Source organism: Vipera ursinii (assembly GCF_947247035.1).
Source record: "Vipera ursinii genome assembly, chromosome: 2".
Lineage (NCBI taxonomy): Eukaryota > Metazoa > Chordata > Lepidosauria > Squamata > Viperidae > Vipera > Vipera ursinii.
In genome coordinates, this window is record NC_139513.1 from 119,696,759 (window position 1) to 119,719,387 (window position 22,629).

The 22,629-nt window shown below is 41.6% G+C and overlaps 1 protein-coding gene across 4 annotated transcripts in view; it reads right to left on the reverse strand.

Moving 5' to 3' along the window:
- Positions 1-21,496, reverse strand: part of LOC310633584 (uncharacterized protein) — a 36,753-nt gene extending 15,257 nt beyond the window's left edge. Inside the window, exons 1-9 of one of the 4 annotated variants that reach the window (XM_083351362.1) lie at positions 21,381-21,496; positions 12,478-12,585; positions 11,376-11,451; positions 10,286-10,439; positions 9,021-9,066; positions 4,234-4,292; positions 4,059-4,094; positions 2,093-2,145; positions 442-574 (exon numbers count right to left, since the gene is read on the reverse strand). In XM_083351362.1, the coding sequence (XP_083207488.1) occupies positions 442-574; positions 2,093-2,145; positions 4,059-4,094; positions 4,234-4,292; positions 9,021-9,066; positions 10,286-10,439; positions 11,376-11,451; positions 12,478-12,585; positions 21,381-21,417 (702 nt within the window). In that variant the 5' untranslated portion in view covers positions 21,418-21,496. Of the gene's footprint in view, positions 1-441; positions 575-2,092; positions 2,146-4,058; positions 4,095-4,233; positions 4,293-9,020; positions 9,067-10,285; positions 10,443-11,375; positions 11,452-12,477; positions 12,586-21,380 lie in introns of all 4 variants that reach the window. The other 3 variants (XM_083351361.1, XM_083351364.1, XM_083351363.1) reach the window with 3 other exon arrangements.
- Positions 21,497-22,629: the final 1,133 nt, after the last annotated feature.

Below are 22,629 nucleotides of genomic sequence, written 5' to 3' on the forward strand. Positions count from 1 at the left end.
ACATATAAGTTTGTATCTGAACATTCTATGTTGACTCTCATAGAAGATCATCTTCTGGAGGGATAATATGGAAGGGGAGGGGAGGGGAAAGTATGCTAATAGTGGGGTACTGTTTTAACTCTTTAGTCCTTGAATAAACCATTAATATCCAAAATTTACATTTCTGAAATCTTAAATAATAATCCTAAGTAGAAATCTCATAAAAATAAAAAGGATTTGAAAAACCTGCTACGTTTTCTTTCCCAAACTTTCTACATCTGTCCCACCTTGACTTTTCATCTTGATCTCCAGGTCAAACCCAAGAATTTTTGTTCAGTACATTTCCCATAGCAACAATGCCCAACCACATCTCTTCCATTTCTTTTCAGGTCAAAGTAGCAGACAATACACCAACTTTCCCTCTTCCATCTCCAGGGATCAGGATGTTCCTCCCTCTCATACCTGTCCATTGCATGCATTCCTTAGTGAAGATCCATTTATCTCATCAATGACATCTCCAACTAGTACTACCTCATCCACTTCTGCCTGGCTCTTTGGAAGCACTTCTATTATGAAAATCCGTCCATTTAAATACCTGATATAAAAAAGGAAAAAAACAGAACTATCCTTCAAGAATTGGATTGTTAGAAACTGCAACAAAAGAAGAGAGGGGAAAATAATGAGGTTGGGGACAGGACATTAGGAAAATAATACACCAATTAGTCACAAAACACACGTAAAAGACCAAGAGAGTTCCACCCAGAGGCCAATGATGCAGGTGGTCCAGCAACATACAAAATCTTATCCTTCTTCCAAACCTGGATATTTTGGTAAACTGAAGCATGTTACAAAATGTTAGCAAGAGGGGAAAAGGAAACCTTATTAAAAAATACCTGTGCATCAACAACTGTTAGTGGACACGTGGCAGAGAAACCAGATCTTGTAGAGCAGGTTTTGTTTGAATGGTTTAGACTACACTTCCATCTGGCCAGCAAAGCTAGTGCCAAGGCATGATGGGAGCTGCAGATTAAAATACCCTGAAATTGTACTGGAAATTACCTTATGATGAAGATCTGATGTCAGATGGGGTTTAGGAAAAGGAATGGAAATGGAAAGTTGGTATGATATATGTGCTGAATTAATTGAGGAGGGCCCAGTTCAAATGTCTAGCTTTTTGAGACCACCTGCTGATGGAAATTCATTAAGTTGATATATTGCAAAGAGGTTCATTTGTGAAGATATAAACCCTATAGACCTTTTATGTCTTTCAGAAATAGTTAAAAATACTGTATCATTAATTTTGAGCAGAGAAGCAAAACTTTGGAAGGAAATGTCTTCCTGCCCATAATTTTTTTGTTTAGCTCACCCACCACTAAGTTCAAAATACCACATATGAAGTTACATTGGGAAGGGGTCAGAAGTTATGATTTGGAGGAGGTAATTTACATACAAGAAACATATTACGTACTCCTTTCCCATCTTTTTTCTTAAATTTGTTTCCAAATTTGTTTCTTCTTTTATATAATGTCCAAGCTTTACAATGGGCAAATATATCTGACAGATAAATTGCAAGAACAAAATGCTGAACAACTTATACTGGTTTAATAAACTGCTGTTTTTAACAGAAACTGAGTATATATTCTTCAATTATATAAAAACAGAATTTACTGATGGATGCAGAGTTTAGCCAAGCCAATATAGTAGTACCTAGCCCAATTATATTCTCCTGAGAAAGTTTTCCAACCTCAGTTTCTATGATTTGGTGAACTTTTACCCAAGTAGTTTTTTTTCATATCCCTTTTCAGCAATATCCACTGAAATCTCAGAGGTTGAGCAGAATACCAATCCAGAATACATTTGGATTGGATTGGCTTAGTGAACTATTATGATTTCTAAACCATAGTTTATTATGTCATAGTTTGATATGAATCCAGATACTGTGATTTACTCAGTTAAGTACAATTAAAAATCATAGCTTGGTATGATCTATGAATCCAGCAATTATTTTATTGTTTGGATCTTAGTATTAACTTTCATTTTTGATTTAAATATTAAACATGGCTACTAAAACCAAGGGTCAGAAAATGATATATGGAACTGCCAAATATCTTACCTCAGCACCATTCCCAATTCTCGGCAGGGAACAGTTTCATAAGTCTGGCACACCTGGAAAGCACAATTTGTCAGTAACACATTTGAAGAAATTCTGTCATCAAGCTAATCAACCATTGACAAAAACGGAACATTTTGCTTCCATTAGGGCTTCTACATACATCCATTCTTATGTAGCTTCTATTAGGTGGGATGAAGTATGAAGGCTGGCAAGGTAATTTATTTATTTATCAGATTTCTGCCTGCCCGTCTCACTTCAGTGACTCTGGGCACTTTACGAGCAACATCATAAAATAATACAAAAATGTGACTAAAAAAGCACAGTTAAGCTCTGGGTGTCCAGAGTGAAAGATAAATGCCTACTCACTCTGGGTGGTGAGTTTATTCTTCCATAAGGCGACAATAAAGTTTGGGAAATATTTTGTGCAAGATACTGGTGCACAGAATATAATTATGATCTTTAGTAGAAGAAATGCATGAACGTAAGAAATTAGGTTTATTGTACACTTGATTTTGAGAAACAGTACAACAAAATGATAACCTTCCATTTGAAATGTTCTATATAAAGTTGACAGTTGTTGAGCGTGATAACTGTTGTACATAAGTTGTAAATAAGGCATGCACAAAGATAAATGGAATGCTTAGCAAAAGATCTAAAATTGAGGAAGTGGTAAGTGGAAGTGGTAAGATAAGGACATATGACGTTTCCTTTGCTGCTTACTTGCTGCATAAGATTTGCAGAACGGTGATGTCAGAGGTGTGTTGATTGGGATATACACTTTTTATGCACAGGATGCCATATTGTTACTTAAGAACTTGAATGATATGCAGAAAATTTAAAATAAAGCTGTATATGCACAAGCCATATAGATTCCAAAATTAATGTTAATACTAATGGAATTAATGTAATGAAGATAGCTGTATTTGATAGAAAAAACTGAGTCAAGGATTTCAAGTTACATACAAATGGCGAATACTACAGTAAATCAATGATTTGTATACCTATCATGTTTATGGGGAAATTATATGTATCTTTCTATGTGCATAAGCAGATGAAACGGACTTTATAAAGGTCCCCGAAGCCTTGAAATGTCCATTTATTCACAAAGGAAAAAACAGAATTGCAGTTATAGGGTGAAATAATAGCATTAATTGTAGGGAAAGCAGAATTTTAAGGCAGATTAAGTTTCATCACAACTTGAATTAAATTATCCCAATTTTGAGAATTAAGAGGACAAACCAATCATAGCATGTCTGTATGTTGCTCCCAGCACCACTCACAATTAGTCACGCTATAGGTGTTGTAAGAAGTCATAATTATGCAAATGCAGAAGCTTATCTTGATTTAATGCACTAAATCAAGCACAGTTTAGAAACATACTGGGTCAGCCTGAGGCTCAATTTTCGTCTTACTATAGTATCTTTTCTTCCACAAAAGAGTATAAACATGTTTATAACAGATACAATTTAAGAACAATTATCAAACTGACAGCCTATTTCCATGATCCAGCAAAAATCAGAGCTCTAAACCTTTAGATATAGTTGAAACACTGAAAAGACAAATCTTAAAATTTCAACAAAAACATACATAACAGAGAGAAGTACTGTTTGAACTTGAGGCTCAAATTCATACAACATGTGTTTCTTTGTAACTGAGGTTGGATGCATGATTAGAAAGCACATTAAAAGCTCATTATCAAATTCAAAAACATGCCCCAAATGCAGATTTCTAAGAGTTCCGTGCCCCTGTCACCAGTTCTGTGTAAGATAGTATGAAAATTTAATTCCAGCCCCAAAGATGAAATGCCAGTTTGGCCTTCCACTCATGAAAATATTAAGGCTCGCATGATCAGTAAAAAAGAGAACAGCAGAATATTATGACTTATAAATCAGGACAGGAGAATTAATGTATATAATTAATTATATAATAGGAGGCATCAAAGAAAGAAAAATTAAACATCTCTTACCGGAAGTTGCCAGCTTTCATCCAAAAAACTGGAATTCTGCAAACAGAAATTCAACAATCTATGACACCCATAATTAGAGATTAAACTGAAAGGCTGAAAAGCAGCAAGAATATCAACAAATCCATCATAAGAAAGATACAAAAAAACCATGATCCAAAGCTATCAACTACTGTACCTGCAAATCTAAGGAGAAATTCATTTCTGTAACCACCAACATCATGGAAAAGAAAGGCTCTTGAAAGCAAAAAAAAAATAAAAAAATAAAAATAAGATTTTAGGTCATTACCCAAACACTGACCAGCACTAATTTATTAGAATGTCATAGAAATGTTTATGGGGGCACAACAAATGGACATTTTGTTGCAGTGAGATTCAGACTTCCCAAGATAACATTCAAGCAAATGTCAAACACAGGCAGGATTATAAACTAGCAAAATTTACTTTAATCTCAAATCAGAAGGCAAGCACATTAAAACCAAGGCTGAGGAGGAGGAAACATATATCCATACCCATAACGCTATGTACTTTCAGAACAAGTGCCTTCACATAAACTGCTGAAAGGGGTAAACTATAGTTAAGCCAAGGAAATCAAGGCCTGAGATAAGAAAAGGAAATAAAGCTACATCTAATTTTCATCAGCATTGTTCACTATTCCTCTCTCTCTATATATTTCTGTTCTTATTTCTACCACATCCATACGCTATTTCATACACTGACATTGATGTTCATGATTGTGGCCCCTTTCTTTCAGAAGAGCTTCTCAGTTCCTTCCAACCACAACTTTTGCTCTTCCTTTCCTCTCAATCCTTCAAATATTTTAAATACTGTAGTCCCAATTCATTCATTCAGCCTATATTTTATTTATTAAATTTATAGCAATAGCACTTAGACTTATATACTGCCCCATAGGGCTTTACAGCCCTCTCTAAGCAGTTTACAGAGTCAGCCTATTGCCCCCAGCAATTTGGGTCCTCATTTTACAGACATCAGAAGGATGGAAGGCTGAGTCAACCATGTGCCAGTCAGAATCAAACTCCTGGCAGTGAACAGTGAATTAGCCTGCAGTACTGCGTTCTAACCACTGCGCCACCATGGCTCCTTTTATCTTGCTATAGGGAGCAAATCTGGGTGGCTATGTTACCAAGTCACCACAACATACTTTTTATTGGTACAGATCACTTTTTGTATTCTCTGTAACAATATTTTAGCACTTATTCATTCTTGACTAACCCCTTGTTTTACCACACAGTCCTTAAGTTTCCTCTCCCACTGCATTCAGTTTATTTCTGTTTTGTCCTAACATACTCAACTTTCACTTGGGTATGCAACTTTCACTTGCATATAAAAATCAGACAGAAACATGCTCTTATAAACCTTTTTGTTTTTCCATCATTCATTTCTCACAATAGAACTCATACTGCCCTCCGCTTTTCAACCTGCATTTATTTATCATAAAGTTTCTCCATTCGCTTATCGGTCTCTTTTATACATTTTGCCAGGTATAAAAATTCCTCTACTTGTTCTTGTTTTTTTCTCATTTATTCTCCACTCAATCTTCCCTGTTAAATATAACTCCTTTGATTTATTAAGTTTCAGATACATTCCATTTGTAGAGTCACTCAGGTTTACAGAACATTCACTTCAAATCATTTGGGAGCCCAGCAAACAACATAGCATTGTTTTCATAGAAGAGTATAGGAACATTCAGGTTCTCAACAAATTTCCAATATTGCCACAAGCACCTGGAGGGCATCTGCAGGGAGTTTGTGGATGTCTTCGACGAATGGTTGGGGAAGTACACCGGGCCCCCGATTTCTTTTAAATTAAACCCCCTAGTCCCACCAGTCAGGATGAAGGCGAGGAGAGTTCCCTTTGCGCTCAAGCATAAGATTGAGCAGGAATTGGATAAGTTAGTGGAACAGGGGGTGCTGAAGCCGGTAGATGGGGCGGACTGGGAGACCCCCATAGTTACCCCGTTAAAGGCAAATGGGGACATTAGAATCTGTGCAGATTATAAGGGGACAATTAACCGGGCGTTAAGGGCGCATTCGTACCCGGTTCCCGCCGTAAGCAGCTTCCTGGCGTCCCTGCAAGGTGGGGCGGTATTCGCGAAATTAGATCTTGCCCAGGCTTATCAGCAGCTGCCGGTAGACCCCGAGGCAGCAAGGGCCCAGACCATCATCACCCACAAAGGGGCGTTCCGGGTAAACCGACTGCAATTCGGGGTGAGCGTAGCTCCGGGGATTTTCCAGGAAGTCATGGAAAAAACGCTAAAGGGGATCCCCGGGGGTTTGCCCGTATTTTGACGACGTCCTTATAGCAGCCAGCTCGGAGGACGTCCTGGCATCACGGCTAAGAGCGGTACTCGGTCGTTTTAGGGATGTGGGTCTAAGACTGAAAAGGGACAAGTGTAAAATTGGGGTTACGGAGACAGAGTTTCTGGGATTCAGGATAGACGCGCAGGGCATCCACCCGTCAGCCTCCAAGGTGAGGGCTATCAAGGAAGCCCCAATTCCCAAAAACAAAGCGGAACTGCAAGCGTTCCTTGGTCTCTTAAATTTTTATCATACATTCCTGCCGCACAAGGCGACCATCGCGGAGCCCTTGCACAGGCTCCTGGACAAACAAACACCCTGGGACTGGACTGCCACACACACAAGCGCGTTCAGGACCCTTAAGAACATGCTAGTCGGGGACGCAACGGTCACTCACTTCAGGGAGGACCAGCCCATCTGCCTAGCGTGCGATGCATCCCCTTATGGGGCTGCAGAAAACAGGAAGAAAATAGGAAATGGGAAAGCAAAAAGAATGAATAAGGCTATTCAAGAGATACAAAATGGAGAGTAATTAAAACCAAATATTTGTTCTTCTTTAAATATAACACAATAACAAAAGGCCATGAACATTTTTCTGGATTGGACTTTTTCCAGAGACCTGGCAAAATTTAAGTTACAGGTAGTCCTCAACTTACGACCATAATTGAGCCCAAAATTTATCGTGTTAAATGAGACATTTGTTAAGTGAATTTTGTCCCATTTTACGACCTTTCTAGCCACAGTTTTTAAGTGAATCATTGCATTTCTTAAGTTAGTAACAAGATTGTTAAGTGAATCTGGCTTCCCCCATTGACTTTATTTGCAAAAGGGGATCACATGACCCCAGGACAGTGCAACGGTCATAAATATGAGTCATCTGCCAAGCATCTTAATTTTGATCATGTGACCATGTGAATGCTACAACAGTTATAAGTGTGAAAAATTGACACATTTTTCCAGTGCTTCTTTTGCAAAAACAAAAAAATGTGCCAGAACTCACACGTCATACAACCCGCTTTGCCTACCCTATAAGGTTCTATCCAAAAAAGGTGCCAGAACTCCGTTCTGGGCGTTCTGTGACAAAAAAGCCCTGTTTTTTTCAATGCCATTGTAACTTTGTACTAAATGAGCTGTTTGTAAGATTACGACTACCTGTATTTATATTTTAAAAAACTATTACAATAAAAGCTGTCAACCTTCTGGGCATAAAAGTATGTGCAAATTCATGAGCTAGGTGAAATTAATTAATTTTCAAAGGGCAATGGTGTTGTACAAGTAGTCCTCAACTTATGATCATTCATTTAACAACAATTCAAAGTTACAACAGCCTTGGAAAAAGTGATTTACAACCCATCCTTGCCCTTACAACTATAGGTAGTCCTTGACTTACAACAGTTTGTTTAGTGACCATTCAAAGTTATACCACTTAAAAAAGTGACTTATGACCCTTTTTCGCACTTACAACCATTGCAGCATCCCCATGATCACCTGATCAAAATTCAGACACCTGGCAACTGATTCATATTTATGACGTTTGCAGCATTGTGGTCATGTAAATCACCTTTTGTAACCTTCTGACAAGCAAAGTCAATGGGGAAGCCAGATTCACTTAACAGCCATGTTACTAACTTAAAAACTGTAATGATTCACTTAACAACCGTGGCAAGAAAGGTCATAAAATGGGGCAAAATTCACTCAGCAAATGTTTCATTTAGCAATATAAATTTTGGGCTCAATTGAGAACTACGGTACCTATATTGCACCTCTCCCTCAGTTATGTGATTACAAATCAGGTACTTGGTAACCGGGTCACATTAAAATTGGTTGTGGTATCCTACCTCCATTGAAAACAGCTGAGGATACACATCTTGGTAACAGGTGACTCCTATTGCCCATTAAAATAGATTTTAATAGATTTTTCTACCAGAAAGAACTATCATGAAAGAAACAGTGGGAAATTGGGAAGGACCACATTGTTTGAATTTTCTTCCCCGCTCCCAAGAGAGTCTGTAAATAAAGCAGGGCAATTGCATAATAAGAGCTGCACACCAAATGAATCATATCATATTTTTTTAAAAATTAAAATTATGATTGCAAACTTTTTAGGTCAGGAGTAGAAAACCTGCAGCCTCAGGGCTTCAATTCTCTTTTTTTGTAGCTTTAATAACCCATTCTTTGCTAGGATTGTTGGAAATTAATGGCACAGCTTCATGCCAAGTTGAAGTAGGCAGAGCAGGGGTGTCAAACTGCTGGCCCGTGGGCCAGTTGCATCATGCAGAGGCCATGCCCACCCCAGCTCTGGCAATGTGAAAAAAGTTGCAATATGTTGCGACACATCATGTGACACGGCGAGGTAGAAGGAGATGAAAACTACAGTGTAAACCTGAAAATAGGTATATCATGCTTAAAGCAAAAAAGACATCCATGAAAGGCCACTTTTACCAAAATACATCTGGTGGGACTTCCACTTTATGGCCCTTTACTCTTGAAAAATGTCAAGGCTGCCTTTGGCCTTCAAAGGATGGTCCATTGTTTTATGGGCTAAAATTCACTCCCTCAGTTAATGTCTAAAGTTGTTATACAGTACAATGATGTATTCAAGGAGGCGTCTTGAGATGGTAGCATAATGATAAGAACAGAATCTTACCTGAAAATTCTTCATTGCTCAGGATGGATGTTATTGAATCGTAACACTGAAATCAGATTATAAAAACATACAGTACACTAAGAATAATTTAAATAAGCTGAAAAATATATGTGTATCATAATGCGAGATAATGAGTACAAATCAAGCAAGAAGCATACCGTAAATTTGAAACCTGACATGGTAAATGTAGAATATTGGAAAACTGTCAAGATGTCAAAATAGTAACCCACTCCATTTTTCTGCTAAAAAACAAAGCGCAATTGGACATTTCCAGTCAGAACAATGTCAACACGATATTGCAACATGAGCTTCCCATTAAGAAAGTATCCAATGTGCTATCAGAAAAAAGCAGAGGACAAGTACAAGGCACACTGGTCCTTTGATGTAATTAAAATTCAAGTGATGTCTGACTGCAGCTGTGCCTGGGAGGGAAAGCAAAGATCTGTGGGGCAAAGATACCTACACCATTTGTGCATGGAATGGCAGAACATAAAGCAAAACAAACTAGATGTTAGCAGACCTGAAATGTCAAAGTGAAACACTGACATTTTGGAAATGAACAAACTGAAATGAACTGAAATGGCTCATTTTGTATCGAGGAAGCACCATATCTTTGTAGACTAGGGGTGTCAAACTGCCGGCCCGTGAGCCCGTTGCATTATGTGGAGGCTGCGCCCAACCTAGCTCTGGCAATGCGAAAAAAGTTGCGTTATGTTGCAACATGTCACATGATGCAGCAAGTTTGACACCCGTGTTGTAGACAAAAAAAAAGATATGCAAAATAGCTGTTATAATTAAGAAAAGCATGTCAAAGTCAGTATTCAGATGCAACACCAAAATGATAGACTTAGTTAGAATCATAGAATCATAAGGCTAGAAGGGACTTTGGAGGTCTTCCAATTGAGCCCCTGACCTTGGATTGTTGAAGTCCAAGGCAAGTCAATCAATGTTACAATGATACAAATCTATTCTCCAACCACATAAACCTTGATGACATCCCCCCTCCTCCCCCAAATCATACTAATTATAGGAGACAAGAATTTCAACATTGGAATCATAGATTCCAACATTGGATCCAGTCATGTGCTGGCTTGCTTTACAACCACATTGACCCACAACAGAAATTATAGTTCCAATTGTGTTCATAAATTGAAGACTGCCTGTATCTAGTGTTCAAGGATAGGCCTCAAGCAAAAAGACAAAGACACAAAACAAAGTATGGTAATTATTCAAATTATCTTAATTCCTTTGGATTATGTAATCACCTCAAGCAGCCTGGGAGTTCTGATGAGCTGCTGAACAGCAACTGCTAATAATTTCCCATTCAAAGCCAGACGCAGGAAGTACCGCCCTCTTCCTTGAGCTGTCAGCACCTTCTCACAAGAACTCGTTTTCTCAATCATCATGGACAGAAGGGTTCTACTAAAAGTGGAAAGGTTCTTGTTACCACAGTCTCTGCTATTGAGTATTTTTAAATGTTGTTTCAATAGTGTTAAAATAGGTGCAAAATAATACAGGCAGTCCTCTCTTAACGATGGCAATTGAGATATCGCAACTTGCTGTGTGATGCAGTTGTAAAACATGACATCACATGACCATGTCTACTTACAATAGCAGTTGAGGCAATTCCAATTGCCATCATTAGGCAAATCCTGCACAGTTGCAGTGTCCTGTGGTCACGTGATTGCCATTTGTGATCTCCTGCCAGCTTCCCCATTGACTTGGTTTGTCGGAATCCAGCAGTGAAGATTCCAAATGGTGATCATGTGACTCTGGGATGCCACAACTGTCATAACTGCAAGCAGTTGCCAAGCACCAAAATTGGGATCATGTGACTGTAGGGATTCTGCACTATGAGGAGTAGTCGTAAGTCCTCTTATTCAACTTTGAATGGTCGCTGAACAAGTGGTCACTGAATGAGGATTACTTGTATGTGCCTTCCATGAATCCTTTCTCTGAAGCAAGTCAGAGATTTTAGAAACTGTGAATTCCTCACAAAAAGAAAATATTTCACCCTACTGTTCATTAAAATTATGTTGAAACTTATAAAATAACAAAAGAACACAATTTCTCCATGCCTAATTCAAAAGCAATCATGGGTACAGTGTCAGTGAAACCGGTAACAAGTATGAGAGGTATTACGTTAGAGCATCTCTGACTTGCCATTTCCTACTTTTTCAATGTGGGACTACAACTCATATTATTTCCAGCTGACGTGAGATTTCATTGGATATGAATGATAGAAGGAAATCAAGTCTGGGAACCTTGAATTAAAATTGCAAGAGTGAGAGAACAAAATCCAATATTCTGAGTTCCCGTTTACAGCATCATCAAAGGCTGCAAGAGACCACCCACCTGTGGTGGGTCTCCCGCTGTGGAAGCTGCTCTAACCAGTGCCAATAGTCCTTCCTCTTGAATCCCAGGACTGGCTCTGAAGTGGGCAAAAGACATTGTTTAGCAAGAACGGTAAGATTGAGAGATGATTATATCCCTTACCTCTCAGCATATGACTTTTTATCATCTGATGAGAGAGAGCCATTTTAGCAGACCTACAATTAGATGCTACCTTGGGTTCAGAGTGCTTTTGCAGAGAATGACCTGGTTCTATTTTGTACACACATCAATGTTTTGTGCCTTCCCCAATTGTAAAAAAGTGTTTTATTATTTAAAAACAATTTGGGGGGGTGTCTTTTGCACAAACTACAATTCGATTACCCATATTTATATATCCTTGAAACCTGCAAGACGTGAACTTTATAAATGTTACATGCAAGCTGCCATGATGCAACAGTTTCCTAATGGTGCCATATCCTTCAGAAACCATACTTTACAGAACTGTTACGGTCTGAATCCTGAAGAAGAGTATTGAATCAATAATACATAGATTAAATATGTAAAATACCTAGAAAAAAATCCTGATCTGAATTTTGGCTGGCTGAGGAATTCTGAGAGCTGAAATCCACAAGTCTTAAAGTTACCACATTTGGAGACTCCTGGTCCAAAGGATGACTTCTTATATCCTTCCTAATTCGTTACTAATTCACTACCTTATAGCAGTGGTGGGATTCAAATATGTGAACAACCAGTTCTCTGTGTGGATACTGCTTCCAGAAGTCCATTCTGGGCCTGGGCAACAAAAAATTAGCTACCGGTTCTGCCAAAGTGGTGCAAACTGGCTGAATCCCACCACTGCCTTATAGCTTTTCTAATCCATTAGTGGAATAAACCATGCTCATAGCCAGTGGTTGCTAAGGCCCAATGTACAATAATTTGGTATTGCTCATGCTAGTCAGACTCTATACTGAGGCAAATATTTTTAGATCTAGGCTTTCCTTTTTGATTTCAAGAAATATCTTTTCTCGTTAGCATGACTTTCTGTAAATCAGGCCTTCAAAACCAACAAACTTTTCAAGTGTACTTCTCAATATTAAGCTATGGAGCAAAGAACATTACTCACGCTTTAATCCTTTCCGAAGAATCATTTCCAGGATCTCACAAAATGACTGTAAATGAGGACAGGTATCTGTGTAAGGACTATTGCTTTCCTGAAAGTTGAGAATGCACACTGCAAGAAAATAGAATTTATAAAACTGCATTTTGAATGCAGACTGCAGTAACAGGAGTTAAAATAGCTGTAGAAAAAAAATCCTTTTTTGAAAATACAGTATTGTATATGTTGATTTTGGGGTCAAATCTTTTTTCCTCATTTTATAGAGTAAAAATGTTAATACATTATCTCAATTATTTAGAATTATTTAAAAACCCATTCGTTCTCCTCAATGTGATGGCTTCACTGAACTCTGACACTGGGGATAAAAAGAGATCTCTTAAACCAGACTGAAAGTTTAGGCAATTTTATAGATGATAAGGTGCAGAAATGTCATGTTGTCCCCATCAGCAATTTAGGCATAGCAAATGAGAAACAAGTAAACTTGAAATAAATTACAACATACAGCAAATCAAGCAATCATATGTTTATTTTGAAGAAAGAATTTGCAGTTTCCAGTTTCCAAACCTTAACTGCTGGCTGTAAACACATGGGAAATCAATAGATTAAAGCAGATTAAACAGATTAAATCAAGTGATTTGTCTATTTAAATTGTGCTGGACACACCTACTTAGATGCAATTCTCATTACACTCAATAAGGCTCAATTTTTCTGAGGAAGCAGGTATAGGATTTTACTTCCTTGTCTCTTTCTGCTTTAATTTCATTAGTAAGAGCATATCCATTGGAAATGTTCTAAGGTGGCTGACTTCCCTTTTAATTGCATTTGCACACACAGACTAATTCATGATATTTGCTGTTTTTGTAAAATGCTTTTGCTACTTTGGAGCTACAAAAGCAAGCAAGAAATATTTAATATAAATAAGAATTTGTGCAAAAAGTCATCAACCATAGGCCTGATGGTGCAAATATTGACTGTTCCTTTGAATGCAAGTTCCACCTATTAAACTCATTGACCATTTTAGGAAAGAGTTCTTCCTGCTATTTTTTGTTTACTAAATGGAATAACAGTACTGCATAACAGATCCTGTGTCCTTTTCCCTCTGTCAATAAAAATGATGACTGTGTACTTATTTGAATATTTATAACAATTATCTCACCTTCTGCCAAAATGTTCAACATGCTACAATGTGGTACATGTGGTTATACAGAGTTATCATATCTGGGCTGCCAAAATCTGGACCATTACTAGACGGTAGCAGAGAAATATACAGTAGAAGACTAATTCTTTGCTGCTATCTAATGATCATTCTGATTTCTGCACTCTTCAAAACAACACTGCAAGGAACACCCAGCTGGTAAATAGTTTAAGATTGCAAAGAAAGTCCACTGAATATACAACTGAAACTCATTAATATAATCCCAACTGCTTAGTATTCAGTTTCTTATATGAAATGAATTTGCAGGAACAAACTATAATGCCTGGCTATATATAAAATGTTGAGCTAACATGGGTTCACTTTATGAGTAATTCTTAACATTTATATCAATCAATCACCCTATATCAATTAGCTTAGGCTCCATTACTGTCACTGTCATCAATCAGTTGTGTCCGACCCTTGGCAACTCTATGCATCAACACTCTCCATGCTCCTCTGTCTCGCACTCCCTCTTTCAGATCCACCGTGGTCATCCTGGTGTCATCCTTTATAGGGTCCAGCCAATGGATACTAAGGTGGCCCCTTCTCCTTTTTCCGCTGATCGCTTCCAACTTGACTGATTTTTTTGAGTGAGTCAGCTAGCATGACATGGCCAAAATATGACAGTCCTTGTTTCGTGATCTTGGCTTCAGGTAATATCTTTGGCGAGGTTCGGTCTAGGTAGAGTTTAAAGTCCAGGAAGATGAATTCCTTCACTATTTCAATGGTCTCACTGTTGATCTACAATCTGACCTGTATGTTCCCCGCAGTTGTCATTATCTTTGTTTTCTTGATGTTAAGGTCAATTCAAAATTTTCACTTTCATTTTTGAGTCTCAAGAGTCAAAGCCACTCCAGATCCTTCTTGTTTTCCACGAGCAATGGTAGATTCCTCCAAATGTGCATTTCTCAAAATTATTATAACTAGATCCTTCATAATGGAAATTAAAAGTCCACTTTATCCCCTATCACCATCATTTATATTCTTCTAGGCACTGTTGTTACACTTATCATTTCCTATAATCAAGTAATCAAGGCCCAGCTAGATTACTTCTAAGTCCCTCCAGTGGTATACATACTACTTACTGAGAACCATCTGGGCTAGATGTTAGTGCAGTGTATTGTATGAACCCAACCTATGTGGTTAAGTTTATTTATCAAATTTAGAAACTACCCATCTCCCTCACAGAACAATTCTGGGTGGTGTACAAATAAAATATTAAAACATCAAAACTGAATATAAAAAAATTAAAATAGAGGCAAGGATAGCAAAATGTAACATTAAAAGGTAAATAAAAGTGGGGGTGGGGAGGGCCTTCAGGGCACTAACCAGCCCATGGTTTTGTCTCCTTTGTGAGCCCTAAATGAGATGGCAGAGCCAGGTCTTTAGATATTTTTGAAAAGCCAGAAGGATTGGGGCCTGCTTGCCTCTGGGGATGGGGGGAAAGAATATTTCAAAAGGCAGTGGGCAACAGCAAAGGGTATTCTTCCTGGACCCTGCCAGTTGGAATTCTTTAACTGACGAGGTCCGCAGCATAAATTGCCTGCCTGACCAGGCGGGATGGTCTGATGTGAAGGGGCAAAGATGGTTCCATAAGTAATTTGGTCCCATGCCATGTAGAGTTTTAAATGTCATAATCGGCACCTTGAATTGGATCTGGAAGCAAACTGTCACCCAATGCGGTTTTGTATCAGCTGAAGCTTCCGGGTACTTTTCAAGTATAGACTCATGTAGAGCACATTGCAATAGTCCAGAGCATGAGAGACCGAATGAGAGATGGCCAGGGCATGAATGACCAAGAGGCAAGCTTCCCTATCCACGAAACGGCATTACTGATATACAACATGAAGCTGAAGAAAAGCGCTTCTAGCTCCGGAGCTACGAAGTTATCCACCAACAGACTATGCTAGCATTCACCGGACTCTCTCTCCTCCTGCGACCTACCCGGAGCTGGATGATGACCCCCTGAGATCCTGATCACTGTGAGAGGGTGACCATGTTCTCAGGAGCCACTACTTCAGCTCTGTGGTCGTGATATGCAGTTGTTCCTACCAGCTCGTCCTTTACTCCTATTTCCACCTCTGATGGCTTACACCAGAAGTGAGCTACTTGCCCTGAGAGCTTCCCCACTCTCTCAGAGATGGCCATCAGACCTACGCCGCCGTTTCCTTAATGACGGGTCCTGGGACCCCGAGAGGTGGCATGGCGCCAAGAAGAGGCTCTTGGGTTTTCTTTTAAAATTTTTTGAAGGGTTAGGGAGGGGGGAGGGTCAGGCCCAGCAAATCGAGGGGAAGATCCCACCGGACCTGTCTCAGCCTAAGTTGGCCAATGGTCGCGGCAATATGAGGGCCAAGGAGAGTCTTGTAAACCAGGGGGACGGGACAGGGATACCGATCCCCACAGTAATTGGGAATGGCAGCAGATGGAGGAGCAGAGGGTCATATCGTATTCTGAGATCACGCCCACGCTATCTTCTTGCTGTGGCGCGCTCTGACCCTCTGGCTCCCGCTTGCTGCCCTGGGGAAGAGGGAGGTCTGACTCCTGAGCTCAGGCTGATCTATTTTAATGCCAGGTCTGTTGTGAATAAAGCTCCCCTCATCCATGACTTGATCGAGGAGGAAGGCGCAGACCTGGCATGCATCACGGAAACCTGGCTGGGCCCAGAGGGAGGGGTCCCTCTGACTGATTTATCCCCTCCAGGTTTCCGTGTGCTACATCAACCTCGAGCTCAGGGTAGGGGAGGTGGCGTGGCGATCGTTATCAGAGAGACCCTCCATCCGCGGGAGGCCACTGCCCCTCAGATAGACGGATGTGAATCCCTCCTCTTAAGGTGGGGTCCTGGTGGTCAGTTGGGCCTACTTCTGGTATACCTCTCTCCAAGCTGCACAGCAACGGTTCTACCCAAGCTACCTGACGCCATCTCAGGATTGGCGGTCGAATTTCCAAAGCTTATGGTACTGGGAGACTTTAATCTACCTTCCCTGGGCAGTGCATCAGAAGTGGCCCGAGAGTTCATGGCCTCCATGACGGCCATGGACCTTACTCAAATTACTCAGGACCCAACTCACGAGGGAGGAAACATGCCGGATCTAATTTTTGTCTCTGGGCAGTGGCTAAATGGGCTGGGTGGGGTTACTCCAACATCACAACCCCTTTCATGGACAGACCACTACCTCCTGCGGTTGGGCCTCCGTCACGTCACCCCCCGATGTCAGGAAGCGGAACCGACCAGGTGGTTCCGCCCCAGGCGCCTGATGGACCCAGATAAATTCCAGATGGCGCTTGGACCGATTCCCACCTCCCTCTCCCACAACCCGGTCGAGTCCTTAGTTAATGCCTGGCAACAGGCTGCTTCGGAGGCGCTCGACCGCGTTGTCCCTTTGCGGCCTCTGACCCGGCGCAAGTCCCGACTCGCTCCTTGGTTCTCCAAGGACCTGCGGGAGATGAAGCGCCAGAGAAGGGGCCTAGAGAGCATTTGGAGAGCCAGTCGGTCTGAGTCTGACCGAACACAGTTAAGATCCTTTTCTAGATCCTATCTTGTGGCAATGAGGGTGGCAAAGCGCGCCTACTTCACCACCCTCATTGCGTCCGCAGATAATCGCCCGGCCGCCCTATTTAGAGTGGTCCGCTCCCTTTTAAGTCAAGAGACGGGAGAGGACCCCCTACATGGACGGGCTGAGGAATTTAGTAAATATCTGGTGGACAAAATTGCTCAGATTCGGGCTGGTCTGGACTCTGACTGGGCAGTATCTAACGAGAGGAAATCGATGAAGTTGGCCAAGTACATCTGGGAAGAGTTCGATCCTGTGACTCCGGATGAAGTGGACAAGATCATGGGGAAACTAAGTGCCGCCACATGTTTGTTGGACCCGTGTCCCTCCTGGCTAGTCTATGCTTCTCGGGAGGTTACACGAGGCTGGCTCCTAGCAGTTATCAATGCCTCACTGAGTGAAGGGTACTTCCCTGCTGCCTTGAAAGAGGCGGTGGTAAGGCCCCTCCTCAAGAAACCGGCACTGGACCCAGCTGTTTTAAACAACTTCCGTCCTGTCTCCAACCTTCGCTTCCTTGCGAAGGTCGTTGAGAGTGTGGTGGCGCGACAGCTCCCTTTGAACCTGGAGGAAGCTGAATATCTAGATCCGTACCAATCGGGTTTCAGACCGGGGCACAGCACGGAGACGGCATTGGTCGCGCTGGTGAATGATCTCTGGCGGGCCCGAGATAGAGGTTATTCTTCTGTCCTGGTCCTATTAGATCTATCAGCGGCTTTTGATACCATCGACCATGGTATCTTACTGCGTCGTCTTGAGGGGCTGGGAGTGGGAGGCACCGTTCTGCGTTGGTTCTCCTCCTACCTCTCGGACCGTTCGCAGACGGTGTTGGCAGGAGGGCAGAGGTCAAGCCCTAGGCCTCTTAATTGTGGAGTGCCTCAGGGTTCGGTGCTCTCGCCCCTCCTGTTCAACATCTATATGAAGCCGCTGGGAGAGATCATCCGTAGCTTCGGGGTGAAATATCATCAATATGCTGATGATACCCAGCTATTCATCTCCACCCCGAACCAACCCAGTGATGCCCTTGATGTGATGTCCCGTTGTCTGGAAGCGGTACAGATTTGGATGGGAGAAAACAGGCTTCGACTCAACCCGGCCAAGACTGAGTGGCTGTACATACCGTCATCTCGTTTAGTCCAAGAGGTTCCATCTCTGACTATAGGAGGAGAGATGTTACCTCCCATTGATAAAGCACGCAATCTGGGCGTCCTCCTAGATTCACGACTCAGTTTTGAAGATCACATTGGAACCGTGGCTAGGGGGGCATTTGCCCAGATTCGTCTTATATACCAATTGCGCCCCTTTTTGGACCGAGATGCCCTACGTACAGTCACCCACGCACTCGTTACCTCCCGTATTGATTACTGTAATGCTCTCTACATGGGGCTGCCCTTGAAGACCACCCGGAGGCTTCAGCTGGTGCAGAATGCAGCTGCACGGGTTGTGATGGGAGCTTCCCGATACTCCCATATTACACCCCTCCTGCGTGAGCTGCATTGGCTACCAGTTGCCCTCCGGGTGAGATTTAAGGTGCTGGTACTTACCTTTAAAGCCCTACATGGCTTAGGTCCGGGATACTTGCAGGACCATCTGCTGCCGGGAACAAATTCCCATCGTCCAGTACGCTCACACAGAGAAGGCCTCCTCAGGGTACCGTCAGCTAGGCAATGTCGGCTGGCGACCCCCAGGGGGAGGGCCTTCTCTGTGGGAGCACCAACCCTATGGAATCAGCTCCCCCCTGAGCTTCGGATAGCCCAAAACCTCCAATCCTTTCGCCGCGGCCTCAAAACACACCTGTTCCACCAAGCTGACCTAGACTGACAGGCATTTTAATTAATTTATATTTAGTATTTTTAATTCATTTTAAAATTCTCTAATTTTTTATTGCACTGATGTTCTCAATTTTCATTTTATCTTGATTTATGTACTTATTATATGTTTTATTGTGAGCCGCCCTGAGTCCTTCAGGAGATAGGGCGGGATATAAATCCCATCAATAAATAAATAAATAAATAAATAAATGCAACCTGCTCTTCAAACAGGAGCTGTGAGTCCAGGAGGTCCCCCAAAAAACAAGTTCATGGTTTGTGTTGTCAGACCATAGGTTAATTCAGTACCGTAAACCATGGTTCAAAACCATGGTTTAGTGTGTTATGTGAATGCAGGCAAAAAAATAAAAATCGCAATAATACATAGAATGAAGGCTATTGCTAAGCACATTGATTTGTGCTTTAGATTGTAAGCCGCCCTGAGTCTTCGGAGAAGGGCGGGATATAAATGAGATGAAAAAAAAATCCTATACAAGTCTACTGAAGTAAATCCCACTCTGTTCCATGTCATTTATGTCCAGGTAGGGACGTGCAAAACTAGTTTAAAGAAAAAGGATAAGGAAACCCACAGGACAAATCATTAAATGAGGAAGAAATAACTTACAATCAAAGTCATCATTTTAAACAATCCCCAGTATGTCACTGCAAAAAATAGGTATATGGGGAGATCTGTAATCTATGAAGGTTTTATGCCTTGAGACAAAAACTAAACATAATTATACATATTGTTCATACAAGTAAGAGCAACTACAGAAATTAAGGCGTAGTATTTTTTCTTGGTAATGGTTGCATATATTTCTTACAAGATATTGATAGGAAATTAAATTGTTAGCTTCACATGATTTCAGACCTTAGAAAAGTTCATGTTATGTCACGCAAACCAATTTATACTAGTGTGATTCAAGAAAAAAAAAGATAAAACATAGTTCTTCTAGGAAAAAAATACTTTATCCTCTGTGTTTGCACACTTAGGCTACAATCCTATCTGATTTACTTTGGGAAAAATTCTATAGAATATAAGAGGGTTTACTGCAGTTTTTTTCTTTTCCTTTGCAGAAAAGGAGCAGTGAGTATCTGCACATTTTTTTCTCTCTGGGCTAGTCCAGTAACTATCTAGTTAGGAAAAAAAAAGAGATTTTGGCTGGAAAAAAAAAAACAATGTTTGTGGCTTGACAAAAAATACAATCCCCTAGTTTCTTACCGATGGTCATCAAAACCCAGCAGGAAATAGCATTTTAAAAAGTAGAGGGTGACATGAAGACAACAATAAGAAATTACTCTAATTACTCCATGCACATTTTTGTCCTTGGGCATCAAAAATGGCTACAGCTATGGACAGAACATTAAATGAAGTAACCCAATATGACAACTAAAAATATTTTTAGCTAAGCTGGACACTGGAGGTGATGTTTCTTACCTGCATATCTATACAGTAGTAACAAAGTAGTAGACATGTCAAACACAAGGCCCGGGGGCCGGATCCGGCCCGCAAAGTGGTTTCATGCGGCCCGCGAAGCCATCCTGGAAACAGTGAGGGAACGGCCCCCACTGCCTTGGCCCTGGCCCAGAGACCCTCCTTCTGCCAGAGACCCTCAGATCTGTCCCACTCCTGCCCAGGCCCCCATAGGCACCCTCGATGCGAACGATGTAGAGCTGGCCACGCCCACCCAGCAGGCCATACACACTCTAGCCATGCCCACCCAGTAGGCCACGCCCACCCAGGCCACACCCACCCGGCCCCCTGAGGGCAACTGCAATGCTGATGCGGCCCTCAATGAAATTGAGTTTGACACCCCTGAAGTAGTAGCAAACATGAAATTGTCTCTTCATTGTATCCCCATGTATGAAGGACACCTGTCCATCTACCATGATCTTGTCAAGTTTTCATGACTGGGTGAACATATTACTGGGGGGGGGGGAGAGAGCCCTGGAATTGAGTATAAAATGTCCCAACCCCAGCATTTATCCTGCACGCTTTGCTTGGACTTCTGGTGAGCAGTTTCCCCATTCCATCCCCTTCTTAACTGGAATCTGAAAATCCAATCTTAAATATTGCCACAAATGAGATAAAGAGTTCTGTAATCCCTTGAACGTGGGGAGGGGAGAACACGTGTCCGGTTAGGCGGTACCAACGTTCTAGCAAAGAACCAACTGCTTTCACCTGACACCTCTACAGGGCATTTCTTCTCCATGACAACTGGGTGACTATCAGCGAGCCCCGCTCCATTTAAGCCCCAGACGTTACGTAAGACGGCTACTCGGCTCTCTCCAACACTTCGTTTTTCAAACACCCCTTCTTCGCACGACCCGTCACGAGTCTCTCTTTCCCTCGCTCACCTTTCAGAGCGCCCAGGAGCGGCTCTTTCCCACTCATCCTACTTTGCTTTGCTCCGCTCTGCCTTCCCCAGACTCCGGCTCAGCCCAGCGTCCCAGCCGCAAGCCCCCGCTCCCGCTCCCGCCTCCGCCCGATGGAAACTGTCCGCGAGGGTGTTTCTTCGTCAAACACCCGGCGGCGGGCAAAATTCTGGAAGGTACCATTTCTCCGGCGGGGGTGTATGTGTGAAAGAGAAGGGAAGCGGTTTTCGGGCCGGCTCAGTCGAACTTGCCAGGGTTTGGAGAGAGGTGAAAATGAGCCCCAAAGTTCCGTGTGTATCCTTCCCGGATATAATTAATGTCGTTAGACCTTCCGGGATAACTAATTGTTCTCCCATCCCTTTCGCCTGTGTCCGACGTTGATGTTTTGCCCCGCCGCTGGTCGCCAGGAATCAGTTGCGCGATGAAATTTATTTACGGTATTTATTTATTTATTAATGGGACTTATATCCCGCCCTATCTCCCGAAGGACTCAGGGCGGCTAACAACAATAATATACAATAAATACAGAAATTAAGATAAAATTAAAATGAAAGGCCTCTGTGCAATAAATTAAAATTAAAAATAAATTAAAAATTGTAAACATAATTAAAATCCCTGTCAGTCCAGGTCTCCTTAATACGGCGCTAAAACTGAGAGCCCAGACAAGGGGCAAAATTTACTAACCGACGTTGGCTCATTTCGAAAGCTGAGAAAAGGTCTAACCTGGACCAGAATGCCCGAGGAATCCTTGAATGGGAAACCACCAGGAAATTCAAGATTGTAAGCAGGGTCAGCTCAAGGGTCTGTGGTGCCCCTAAGCCACAAGTTTTCCTTTTTTAGAATGAGTCAGAAGGAAAAGCAGCATTGGCAATGTCCCCTAAATTTTGGCAGCTAAGCCAGTGCCTACCTGGCCTTAACCTAAAGCTGGCCCTGGATGTAAAGCAGAATAGGAAGCGGAAGAAACAACTTTGAAGCTGGCAAGGGTAAATCTGACTTTTTTAAAACAAACAAACCCTGCATGGGTGTGTCCATGAAGTCAGCAGACACCAAACTTCATTGAATATTTTACAATGTTGTCTTTGAATGTAGCTCTTTTGAGGCCAACTGTTTTCAATCAGTCACAAATTCTAGAATGGAATAAGAGAAGTACAGGAAGGAGGCCACCAACAGCAGTTTTTAACCCCAGTGAGTGCTTGCTGCCACGTACACAACATAAGTTGCCTGCCAGGTT